The sequence below is a fragment of the Chiloscyllium plagiosum genome, chromosome 19 (assembly GCF_004010195.1).
Source record: "Chiloscyllium plagiosum isolate BGI_BamShark_2017 chromosome 19, ASM401019v2, whole genome shotgun sequence".
NCBI classification, from domain to species: domain Eukaryota; kingdom Metazoa; phylum Chordata; class Chondrichthyes; order Orectolobiformes; family Hemiscylliidae; genus Chiloscyllium; species Chiloscyllium plagiosum.
Window position 1 is genome coordinate 47,492,829 of NC_057728.1, and position 13,308 is coordinate 47,506,136.

The 13,308-nt window shown below is 42.9% G+C and overlaps 1 protein-coding gene across 2 annotated transcripts in view; it reads right to left on the minus strand.

The window, feature by feature from the left end:
- LOC122559757 (ras-related protein Rab-21) overlaps window positions 1–13,308 on the minus strand; it is a 47,335-nt gene that overhangs the window by 8,406 nt on the left and 25,621 nt on the right. The window contains exon 7 of one of the 2 annotated variants that reach the window (XM_043709728.1): window positions 8,850–8,969. In XM_043709728.1, coding sequence (XP_043565663.1) covers window positions 8,850–8,969 — 120 coding nt within the window. Of the gene's footprint in view, window positions 1–8,763; window positions 8,970–13,308 lie in introns of those variants that run through there. The other variant, XM_043709727.1, reaches the window with a different exon arrangement.

Consider the following 13,308-nt stretch of genomic DNA (forward strand, 5'->3'; position numbering starts at 1 on the left):
AGTAGTTCTGGAGCAGTGACCGGTACGGGGAAGTAGTCTCGGAGCAGTGACCGGTACGGGGAAGTAGTTCCGGAGCAGTGACCGGTACGGGGTAGTAGTCTCGGAGCAGTGACCGGTACGGGGAAGTAGCTCCAGAGCAGTGACCGGTACGGGGTAGTAGTCTCAGAGCAGTGCCCGGTACGGGGAAGTAATTCCGGAGCAGTGACCGGTACGGGGAAGTAGTCTCGGAGCAGTGACCGGTACGGGGAAGTAGTTCCGGAGCAGTGACCGGTACGGGGTAGTAGTCTCAGAGCAGTGACCGGTACGGGGAAGTAGTTCCGGAGCAGTGACCGGTACGGGGAAGTAGTCTCGGAGCAGTGACCGGTACGGGGTAGTAGTCTCGGAGCAGTGACCGGTACGGGGAAGTAGTTCCGGAGCAGTGACCGGTACGGGGAAGTAGTTCCAGAGCAGTGACCGGTACGGGGAAGTCGTTCCAGAGCAGTGACCGGTACGGGGAACTAGTTCCGTATCAGTGACCGGTATGGGGTAATAGTCTCGGAGCAGTGACCGGTACGGGGAAGTAGTCTCGGAGCAGTGACCGGTACGGGCGGGGAAGTAGTCTCGGAGCAGTGACCGGTACGGGGAAGTAGTCTCGGAGCAGTGACCAGTACGGGGAAGTAGTTCCGGAGCAGTGACCAGTACGGAGAAGTAGTCTTGGCACAGTGACCGGTACGGGGAAGTAGTTCTGGAGCAGTGACCGGTACAGGGAAGGAGTCTTGGAGCAGTGACCGTTACGGGGAAGTAGTTCAGGAGCAGCAGTGGCCGGCGCAGGGAAGTAGTTCTGGACCTTTTTCCTGTCCAGGAGCAGCGGGAGATAGCAGCAGGTAGATAGGATAATGAAGAAGGCGTTTGGTATGCTTTCCTTTATTGGTCAGAGTATTGAGTACAGGAGTTGGGAGGTCATGTTGCGGCTTTACAATGGTTAGGCCGCTGTTGGAATATTGCGTGCAATTCTGGTCTCCTTCCTATCGGAAAGATGTTTTGAAACTTGATAGGGTTCAGAAAAGATTTACAAGGATGTTGCCAGGATTGGAGGATTTGAGCTATAGGGAGATGCTGAACAGGCTGGGGCTGTTTTCCTGAAGTGTCGGAGGCAGAGGGGTGACCTTATAGAGGTTTACAAAATTATGAGGGCATGGACAAGGTAAAAAGGCAAAGTCTTTTCTCTGGGGTTGGGGAATCCAGAACTAGAGAGCATAGATTTAGGTTGAGGGGGGAAAGATATAAAAGAGACCTATGGGGCACCTTTTTCACACAGAAGGTAGTACATGTATGGAATGAGCTGTCCGAGGAAGTGGTGGAGGCTGGTACAATTGCAACATTTAAGAGGCATTTGGATGGGTATATGAATAGGAGGGTTTGGAGGGATATGGGCTGGGTGCTGGCAGGTGGGACTACATTGGGTTGGGATATCTGGTTGGCATGGACGGGTTGGACCGAAGGGTCTGTTTCCATGCTGTACATTTCTATGACTCTATGAGACAGAGTGGAGGTGATGTGCAGACCAGGAGGGTGCCGGGAGGGTAAGGAAACTGTTTAAACTCTCACCTTCAATGCCTGCAGCTTTTTTCCTGTCCGGGAGCAGTGGGAGAGAAAGCGGAGGTGACATGGAGACGAGAAGGTTGCCAGGAAAGTAAAGACTTAGTATATATTTGGGCAGCGGCTAATCCCGCGATACTACATGTGTATTTTCTCCCCGGCCCCGCCTTCTCTAACCAGAAGAAGAAGACTCTGTAATGGTAAGGTTCTTTATTTTTCTCTTTATTTTCTTTCATATATTTAAGTGCCTTGTTTGGTTTTAGTTAGTTGATATAAAGCTAAGGTTTACAATGGCATGGGACCTCAGACCCGTGGCATCTGCATCTTGTCTGATGTGGGAGCTCAGCCACGTTCCTGATTCTTACACTTGCAAGAAGTGTGTCCAGCTGCAGCTCTTGTTTGACCGCATGGAGCTCTGGAGCTGTGGATGGACACACTGTGGACATCTGCGATGATGAGGAGGTTGGGGGTAGCATGTTAAGTGAACTGGTCACACTGCAGTTTAGAATTGCTGAGAGAGACAGTGAATGGGTGACCAAAAGGCAGAAAAAGAGGAGGAAGCCAGTGCAGGTGTCCCCTGTGGTCATCTCCCTCCAAAACAGGTATACCATTTTGGATACTGTTGGGGGAGATGGCTCACTGGGGAGGACAGCAGTTGCCAAGATCATGGCAACGTGGTGGGCACTGCTGTTCAGAAGGGCGGGAAAAAGACTCTTAGGGCCATAATCATAGGGGATTCTATTGTAAGGGGAGTAGATTGGCGGTTCTATAGCCGAAAACGAGTCTCCTGGATGGTATGTTGCCTCACAGTTGCTCGGGTCATTGATGTCACCGATCAGCTGCAGAGTATTCTAAAAGGTGAAAAGCCAGTTGTCTTGGTGCATATAGGCACCAACGATATAAGTAAAAAAATGAGATGAGGTCCTGAAAGCAGAATTCAGGGAGCTCGGAGAGAAGTTAAAAAGGAGGACCTCAAAGGTAGTGATTGGTTGAGTAGCAGAAAGCACAGGGGACTGTCAAAGAATACAGGAGAATATAGATAGACTGGAGAGTTGGGCGAAGAAGTGGCAGATGGAATTCAATCCAGGTAATTGAGAGGTGATGCATTTTGGGAAGTCTAATTCTGCAGCAAATTATACAGTAAGCGGAAGATCCTTGGGAAAGGTTGATGGGCAGAGAGATCTGGGCGTTCAGGTCCATTGTACCTTGAAGGTTGCTGTACAGGTGGATAGAGGGGTCAAGAAGGCATATGGTATGCTTGCCTTCATTGGACGGGGTATTGAGTGGAAGAGCTGGCAGGTCATGTTAAAATTGTACAAGACCTTGGTTCGGCCACATTTAGAATGCTGTATACAGTTTTGGTGGCCACATTACCAAAAGGATATGGATGCTTTGGAGAGAGTGCAGAGAAGGTTTACGAGGATGTTGCCTGGTATGGAAGGTGCTAGCTATGAAGAGGGGTTGAGTAGATTAGGTTTATTTTCATTAGAAAAAAGGAGATTGAGGGGCGACCTGATTGAGATCTACAAAATCATCAAGGATAAAGACAGGGGTAGATAGAGATAAGCTTTTTCCCAGGGTGAAGGATTCAATAACGAGAAGTTACAATTTCAAGGTGAGAGGTGAAGAGTTTAAAGGGGATACACATGGCAAGTACTTTACACAGAAGTTGGTAGGTGCCTGGAACGTGTTGCCAGCAGAGGTGGTAGAGGCAGGCACGGTAGATTCATTTAAGATGCGTTTGGACAGATGGATGAGTAGGTGGGGAGCAGAGGGATACAGATGCTTAGGAACTGGGCAACAGGTTTAGACAGTGGATTTGGATCAGCTCAGACATGGAGGGCCGAAGGGCCTGTTCTGGAGCTGTAAACTTTCTCTGTTCTTTAGCAACAGCAGCCGACACAGAGAAGTAGTCTCGGAGCAGTGGCCAGCCTGGGCAAGTAGTTCTGGAGTAGCAGCCAGCCCAGGGAAGTAGTCTTGGAGAAAACTTACCTTGGAGCAGCTAAGAGCCAGTGCGAAGCAGACTGGAGGCTTGGAGCTGAGTGGGGACAGTTGGACTGGACCTGGCATGGGTGGTCAGACCATGTGTGGTAACCCCAGTATGTAGCAACTGCAATTTAACGCTTATTTGAAATCTGTTTTGTCTGACTGTAGTCAAATCTTTAGCTGTGTCTTATTTCTAACTTATTCTTTAAATGCTGAAAACTACTTCTTGTTTTTTTTTCTCCTCTCTATCTAATACAGGGAAATAAAAGAGCAGAGTCCTTCACTCACACTGATCCAGCTCCCTCACAGCCAGCTCTCAGAGTGAACAGAACCTCTGACACTCCTGTTTTCTTTCCCCTTCCCCTGCCGAACTGCGGTAGTGCTTATATTTTTACTTCATGTTTTATATTCTATTCTATCTTCTATGACTGAGCCAATTTTGTATCCAACTTACCATCACCCCACTATACCATGTGATTTAATCTTTTGGACCTTCTGAAATGGTATGAGCATCCCTAATTGCCCTCAAAGAGATGTGGTGAGCCATCTTCTTTAACAACTGCATTCTGAGGGTATAGGGTCACCTACAGTGGTGTTAGGAAGGGAGCCCTAGGATTTCTACTCAGTGACAGTGAAAGAACAGTGATATATTTCAAAGTCAAGATTGTGTGTAGCTCGAGGAAAACTTGCAGGTGGTGGTATCCCACGCATCTGTTGACTTTGTCCTTCTAGATGGTAAGGACCCTTGGTGAAATTTTGCAGTGCATCTTGTAGGTGTACGTACTGCTCCTACGGTGTTTTGATGGTGGGTGAAGTTAATTGAATTGACCTGAACTTATTGTCACGTACCGAGGCATAGTGAAAAGCTTTATCTTGCGAGACAGATCACATTGTTAAGTAGCATAGATAGTAGTAAATAATAGATAAACAGCGGCAAAAAACACAGGTACAAGCGAACGTTAAGAGTTTGTGAGTCCATTCAGTATTCTTACAACAGTAGGGCAGGGACTGTTGTGAAACCAGCTGGTACATGTGTTCAGGCTTCTGTACCTTCTCCCCGATGGTAGAAGTTGTAGAAAAACATTACCAGGGTGGGATGGATCTTTAAGAATGCTGGCGGCCTTTCCGTGACATCAGGCCTGGTAGATGGATTCTATAGATGGGAGGTTGGCCTTTGTGATTGCCCGGGCCGAGTTCACCACACTCTGTAACCGTCTCCGATCTTGAATGGTACAGTTGCCATACCAGGTAGTGATACATCGAGACAGAATGCTCTTGATGGCGCACGTATAAAAGTTGACAAGAGTGCTGAAGGTTGTGGATGCAATGCCAATCAAATGGGCTGAATGGTGTCAAACTTCTTGAGTTTTTTAGATCCTGAACTCAAACTACCAGTTGGAGAGTATTGTGCAAACAAAAGATGAGTTATTTGTGTCCAAATTACTAGCCTCTGACCTGCTCTCGTAGTTTTTTGTTCACTTTGGAAATGGATGTCCCTGGCTGATCTGGCTTGCCTAGTTGCCCTTGAGATGATGGTGAATATTTATATAACTTATTATTTATATAGCTTGTCCAGTTCAGTTTCTCATTAATGATAACTGCCAGTATATTTATAATGAGAAATTTAGCAATGGCAATGCCATTGAATGTCAAGGACCTGTGGTTGGATTCTCTCTTGTTGGAATTTGTCATTATCTGGGACGTGTGTCACAAACATTATTTGCCAGTTATCAGCCCAAGCCTGGTACTGTCCAGGTCTAATTGCACATAGTACAGACTGATTCAGTATTGGAGTTGTCACAAATGGTGCTGGATATTGTGTAGTCATTAATAAGTGAATTTCTAACTTATGATGGACAGAAAATCATTGATGAAAATGGTTGGATGTAGGACAAGCCTCAATTACAATCACATTCCATTATGGTGGGTTTGATAATGACCAGTGGAGAGTACTCCCCGAATCCCATCGACTCCAGTTTTATTCTCATTTCTTGATGTCATACTTAGTCAAATGTTGCCTTGGGCAGTCACTCACATCATGTCTGTTGATCATTTCTTTTGTACATATTTGGACTGAGGCTGTAATGAGGTCAGAAGCCACATGGCTTTGGTGGAACCAAAATGGTCATTGCCCTAAAAGGGGTGTGGTGAGGTCATTGAGCACGTAATTACTTCACGAGTTGCACTTGATGATCCTTTCCATCACTTTGTTGATGATTGAGTAGATTGATTCAGGTGTTAATCAGCTTTGTGAGATTTGTCTGACCTTTTGTGTACTGGACGTACTGGACATACAATTTTCCACATTGATAGATGTACTGGAACAGCTTGGCTAAGGGTGTGGCTTGTTATGGAGCTCCAGTCTTCAGTATAAGGAATGGTGTATTATTGCTAGAGTATTATCCGAGATCATAGCCTTTTAAATATCTACCACCTTGAACATTTCTTGCTAAACAAAATATTTCTTGCTATCACATGGAGTGAATTGAGTTGGTTAAAGACTGGGTGGGAACTTTAGGAGGAAGTTGAGGTAGATCATCCACTCAGCATGTGTAGCTAAAGATTGATGCAAATCCTTCAGCCTTGTCATTTGCACTGATGTTCTGGGCTTCCCTATTGTTGGATTGAGGATGTGAATATAAATATGTCTACAGTGAAGTCCTCAACATTGACTCCGCATCTCATGAACTGAGGTCATGAAGAGGCAGTGGCCTTGGTGTTATCACTGGACTGTTAACCCAGAGGCACGTGTATTGTTCTGGGGACCCAAGTTTGAATCCCACAATGGCAATTGGGGGAATTTAAATTCAATAAAAATGACAACAATGAAATTGTGGTTGGAATAAGAATATAGGTGTCCTTTTTGGAAGGAAATTGCCACCCTTATCTAGTCTGGACTACAAGTGACTCCAGGCCAACAGCAATATGGTAGATTCTTAACTGCTGTTTGGGATGGGCAATAAATGTTAGCCTAAACACCCTTATCCCATGAATTAAGTTTTTAAAAAGTCGTGGGCAAGGAAACATCTTACTAGTCTAACTACTAAAAATTCCACCCCTTCCCCACAGCTGGTGAATCAACATTCCTCCATGCTGAACATCACTTTAGAGTACTAAGAGCACCAAATGTACTTTGATTGGGGACTTCAATAGGTATCAGTGAGAGAGGCTTACTCCACTACTGACTGAGCTTGACAAATCTTAACAACTCTTAAGCAGTCTGACAGACTTGATCTTAGGCAGGTGATGAAGGAACGAAGAAGGAAAGAAACTTGGAAAGAAATAAGAGTCTTTACAGGAAATAGGGTGCGAGAATGTATCGTCCAGGTAAATATGGGAGTCGGTGTGTTTATAGTGGATATTAGTGCCCAGAAAATGAAACAGAGATGTCAAGGAAGGGAAGGGAAGAGTCAGAGATGGACCAGATGAAAGCAAGGATGGGATGGAAATCAACGTACCTTTCCAATTCGAGACTCTATTCCATTCTCCAATTTCCTCCATCTCCATCGCATGTGTTCAGATGATGCCAACTTTGACAAGGGATCCTCCAAAATGCCTACCTTCTTCCTCAACTGAGGATTACCCAGCACAGTTGTTGGCAGGGCCCTCAACCGGATTTTAACCATCTCCTGCGCCAACCCTCACCAACTCTCTTCCCTCCCGCAACAACGATAGAGTTTCCCTGATCTACTATCGCACTAGCATCCACATCCAGAAATTCATTAGTCATCATTTCTGCCATCTCCAGTGAGATTTCGCTGGCCAACTACCAGCCACATATTCCCCTTCCCTTCTTTGTCCGCCTTCTGCAGTGACTGTTCCCTCTAGGCCACCTTAGTCCACTCTTCCTTCACTCCCAACATCCCCCCACATCCCCATGGTACCTTCCCCTTCAATTGCCGAATGTGTAACACTTGCCCATTTACATCCTCCCCCCTCAGTATTCAAAGGCACAAACACACCTTCCAGGTGAAGCAGCACTTTACCTGCACTTCACACAATCTAATCTATTGCATTTGCTGTCACAATGTGGTCTCCTCTACATTGGGGAAACAAAATATAGACTGGGTGACCGCTTCACAGAACACCTATGTTACACTTGTAAAAATGACCCTGAACTTCCAGCTACGTGTTACCTCAACACACCACCCTGTTCCCTGACCAGGCTTGCTGCAGTGCTCTAGCAAAGCTCAGCGTAAGCTTGGGGCCCTGAAGTTTCTAGATCTAATATACAGTTCTTTAACTTTAGAGCTTGAACTCTCCTATGTCCTTGACCCCGCCCCACAGGCCTTGTGATCTCACAGTCTGCTATTACACACTACTCATTGTTAGCCTCTAACACAGTCAATAGATATGGAGCTGGAAAAGCACAGGAGGTCAGACAGCATCTGTTAAGCAGGAAAGTGAACATTTCGGGCCAAAATCCTTTGTCAGGACACTTCATTAGCCATGAACAGTCTCCATTAACAGCTATTCATCCTCCTAACCAGATCATTATTCATTCCTTTGTCCAATTGTTTTTCTCTCTCTTGGGCTCTATCCCCACTTATGGTTTACTCCTTACCCCCTCCGCCCACATTATGTTCTGCATTAAAAAAAAAACATTTTCCTAGCTACCATCAGTTCTAAGGAAGGGTCACTGGACCTGAAACATTAACTCTGATTTCTCTTCACAGATGCTGAAAGACCTGCTGATCTTTTTCAGCAACTTCTGTTTTGATTTTGGACTTACGACATTCATAATTATTTCTGTTTCTTCTCTCAATCATGTTGTTTGGCAGTATCACCTTGCCAGATGGGATAGACGTTAACAGATCTAATACCATGCATCCGTAAGGCACCGTAGACCATCAGTAGCAGCAGAATTATATTCAATCACAATCTACAACCTCGTGATCCAGCATATCCCCATAAACATTAACTCAATCCATAACTCTAACCCATCAAGCCATATCAATAAAAAGTGCAGAAAGGCAAGCCAGAAGTCGCAACACTCATAGCTAAAACTGAGGTTTCAACCTCATGATGCTACATCACCAACTTTGTTGGCAGATATAGGACTAGTAGGGAAACTAATATTTGAAACTAACATTTTAGGATTGATTTAGTTCAGTTATAATCACAATTAATATATTTGATTAATCTGATATTACAGTGTGCTTAAATATAGCCAATATAGATTGACATTCTAGCATCATGTGACTTTATTTAGGTTTATTTGACAGAGAAATACAGCATGGGATTGTGCACAAGTGATGAGCATAACCTAAATGTTTTAGACTTACAGTTGTAAGGTCGACGAGCATCATTGTTGTTTAAGATCCAGATTTTGAAGGTTGAATAAGAGAGAGATATAGCAGACCCAAGCTTGATAGCCCTTATCATGGCCCAGCCAAGTCCTTGTACTAGTATTTTAAAAGATATAGCAATTAACTAAATGTAACCTTTGTATTCATTAGCTATATAACAAAGCAAGTTTGTAATTGAATAATCCTAGATTTAACTCATTTTGTAAAAAGTAGTATACTCTATAAACTTCCATATTAAAACAATATAAGTAGCATAAACTGTTTCCGAGCATTAAACTAAGTAGAACTAAACCAAGGAAAAACAAACTGGTAGTGATAAGTATATGAGGTAATGGGAATTTCATCACTTAAGTGAGGATTGAGACAGAAGTTCAAGATATGAATCATTGAGTCCAAATTACACATGCCTTCCTTTTCCTTTGAACAAAGAATATTTATCTTAGTAAAGTCACAATAACAAACTTAATGAAGTCTAAATTGGACTTAAGTGGCTCCCGTACTGGAGCTGCCATCAACATACTAAGATTTCCCCTCCTAGCTTGAGCTGTTTCAATTTAAGCTTCCTTCCTCTTTCCTGGAATTTTTGTTTGATGACCTAGTTCTAACTCTGCTGCTCCAATTTTAATTTTTCTCAGAACCTTCACCTTACAATTTAAGATGGTTTTACACTCATTTTATTATTTGTTTTCCTGACTATTCAGTGCAACTGAACCCTAAGTGCCTTGAAACATCTAAATCTTCCAAGGTCAGTACCAGTAATTGTTGGTCAGCTACGTTATTCGGTTCTGTGAATGTGGACATCTTAGCAATATAGTTTTACAGATCCAAAAAAGGTTTTTTACAGTGTGCTGTAACATGGCTTTTGAAGGAATTTTTTTTGCCACTCCAATTCTTTCATTTGCCTGCACATACAATCCTGAACAATAATCCCCCAATGTTGTAACAACCACGTGAGAGGGGGTGAACCAGTTTTTCCTCTTTCAAACCTTTATGGTCAGTCAAAACAAAGGTTTAAGTTCTTCCTAGTGTCAAGCTAAACTTTCTCCAATTAAAAACATCATTACCTAAATTTTACTAAAGCAATAAGGAGCCAATTACAAAGCTTTCTCAAGTTAAAAAAGAACAATTACCCACTAACCCGAACAGTAAGATAGCACCAAGCAACATCAGCATACACCTTTTGTACTGTCACTTCACCCAGAGATAAAGCAAGATAGTGTCAAGTGTCAAAGTACATTCATTTGAGTGTTTGTGTGATGCAAGGTTTTAACCCAAGATCACAATTTGGATTCTTGCAGCCATGAGCAGTTGCAAATATTGCAGTAATCTTTTAACTTTTGATTTCTTGTTGTACCCTTCCACTCAGTGCTGTAATCAGGCACATTTTGACTCAAGGCAGAGACAACACTTTTGCTATCCATTGATCAGTTCTGCAGCCCATAATCCATCTCTCCTGCCTTGCTGAATAAGCTCCTAGAAATATAAGAGAGCTGTATATTCTGTCCCCACAACAGTTATGAATTTAAGCTTAATTGTAGATGAGGTTTCATCTCCAACATACGAAGTTTCTAACAGTGGTGTAAAACAAAACTGGAGAGAAGGGCTTTTTCCGTACCTTTCATGGGGCTGATTCATCTAATTCTTTTAGGTAAAATGTCGATTGCAGCTCAGATTAATCTTTCACTAATCCAAATTGGATTCATGAACTTGGCCATCTTGTGTGGCATTGTACTCTTTTGCTACCTTACCCCACCCTCCTCTCTGACCTATACCCTCCATCCCCACCCCCATTCACATTGTACTCTTTGCCACCTTCTCCCCAGCCACCCCACCAACCCCATTTATCTCTCCACCCTGGAGGAGGCTTCCTGCCTCTATTCCTGATGAAGGGCTTTTGCCTGAAACGTCGATTTGCCTGCTCCTCGGATGCTGCCTGACCTGCTGTGCTTTTCCAGCACCACTCTGATCTAAACTCTGGTTTCCAGCATCTGCAGTCCTCACTTTTGCCATCTTGTGTGGGTCAAGTGAAGCCCTCTGTCCATTTAATTGTTTCAGTCCATCAAAATCCCCAGTATTAAATAATTCACTGGAATTCAAAATTCAACAATTTGTGCTTTAGATCATCTTGACGTTAGTCAGTAATGAATTACAGATGTGGAGTTCAGCGATTGGGAAAAAGAAAATAAAATCGACAGTATAAAACGTTGGTGATTAAAAAGGAACCCAAGAGGGAATTGGGTTGAGTAAGTAATTAACATAGTATTAATTGAGACCAGAAGAACAAGAGGAAACATAAAAACCACAAGGAGACAAATGAAGTTCTATGGATCTTAAGCAGAAAAGTTGGAGTGCCTAATCACTACCAGTAGGATTGACAGAAGAACAGACAGCTGGCACCAAAGAAAGCAGCTGGACAACATTAGAGACTGTCTTAAACAGAATTCCAATAAGGTTAAACAGTTGTTGCTATGAAGACTATAGTCACTTCCATCACTTGGCATAGCACTTAAGGTAATAAAGTGTATTAAAGAATGTATTAAAATGGATCCATGATTTGATTAATTTAATCTCCTGATGAAATTTTTTGAATTAATATAACTAATTTCCAAATTTAGACTGGGAGTTAAGTGTAGTAGATAAACATTCACCAGGTGTCAAAGCAGTTTACTTGCAATAGGATAAACTTTATACAACTATGTACCTTTTATAATTTGAATTTGTGTGCCCTTCTACTACTCTTACTTTATTCCAGATTAAAGTTTCCTAAATCATTTACTATCTTATACAAGTCTAAGATCATCTCTCTGGGTTGAAAGGTCAGACTCAAACCCCTCAAACTAGAGACCAGCTTTCAATGTTTGAACGTCATCCTTGTTTTTTGGCATCCAAAACCACCACATTGCTTGAGTCACTGGCTGACCATAGCACACTAACAATCTCCTCTTGTAACATAATTCAACTGGACAAGTTCTTGTCTTCCCAAATTTGAATATCCGCAGAGAAATTTCTGTCCTGCCATAGTACCAAAATATTTCTCATTGAAATCACAAATGATTACTTATTTGACCATACAAAATAAACGGGAACATCTTGATTTGTCTACAGTTTTGTCCCTCCATGTAAACCCCTCCAATCATTGGAGAAATCTGCACTTGTCCACTCTGGACCCTCAAGCCTTCCCAATTTAATAACTACCCTAAAATAAAACAAAAGTACTGAGGATGCTGTAAATCAGAAACAAAAATAGAAGTTGCCAGAAAAGCTCAGCAGGTCTGGTAGCAGATGTGAAGAGAAATTAAAGTTAACATTTTGGTCCAGTGACCCTTCCTCAGAAGGCCATCTCCCCTGTCTGGCTGAAATGTCTTACTTAACTTTATAGATTTCATGTGAAATACCTTGGAATAAAATATTATTATGTAATTTGCTCTCAAGGCAGAGGTAGATATTCTTGACAAACAAGGGAGTTCAAGGGAGTTAAAGGGACGGCACAGTGGTTAGCACTGCTGCCTCACAGCACCAGGATCCCAGGTTCAATTACAGCTTAGGGTGACTGTCTGTCTGTGTGGAGTTTGCACATTCTCCACATGTCTGCGTGGGTTTCCTCCAGGTGTTCCAGTTTCCTCCCACAGCTCACTGATGTGCAGTTCAAGTGAACTGGCCATGCTAAATTGTCCATAGTGTTAGGTGTGTCAGTCAGAGGGAAATGGGTCTGGGTGGGTTACACTTCTGAGGGTCAGTGTGGACTGGTTGGGCCGAAGGGCCTGTTTCTACACTGTAGGGAATCTAATCCAATCTATTATTCGGAGATGCCGGTGTTGGACTGGTGTATCTCACTTTTTAGATTGGAATCAATCTAAACATCAGGTCATAGACAGAGAACACAGGGGGCTAACACCTTCAACATATTGTCTAGCTATCACCATTGTTAACAGATAACCCGAGAATGCAACTTTTAAAAAAAGGGTTTTGTGATTTACACATGAAAGAAGTGAAACTATCACAGTGTTCTAACAGATGAAAGGCTTAACAGACAATCAATTCTTCAATGTATAATTTCAGTTACATCACACTGCAAATGTTTGCTATAAATTCTGTGTTACCGATCGAGCCCTCCACAATCACCGATGAAGGAGCGTCGCTCCGAAAGCTAGTGTGCTTCCAATTAAACCTGTTGGACTATAACCTGGTGTTGTGTGATTTTTAATTTTGTAATCCAATCTAGGTTATCAGGGATAGGTAAGAATCAGATCAGTCTTGAATTTATTGAATGGCAAATTAGGGATTATAAGATTTACTCCATCCCAAATTTGCATATCATCTAAAGAAGCATTACTCTGTGCCCTTGGTTGTTATTGATGTGATAATGCTAAAGTTAAGTGCTGATAATCAATAGCATTGTTACAGAGATCTGAAGAGATGCTATAAATGGCCATGT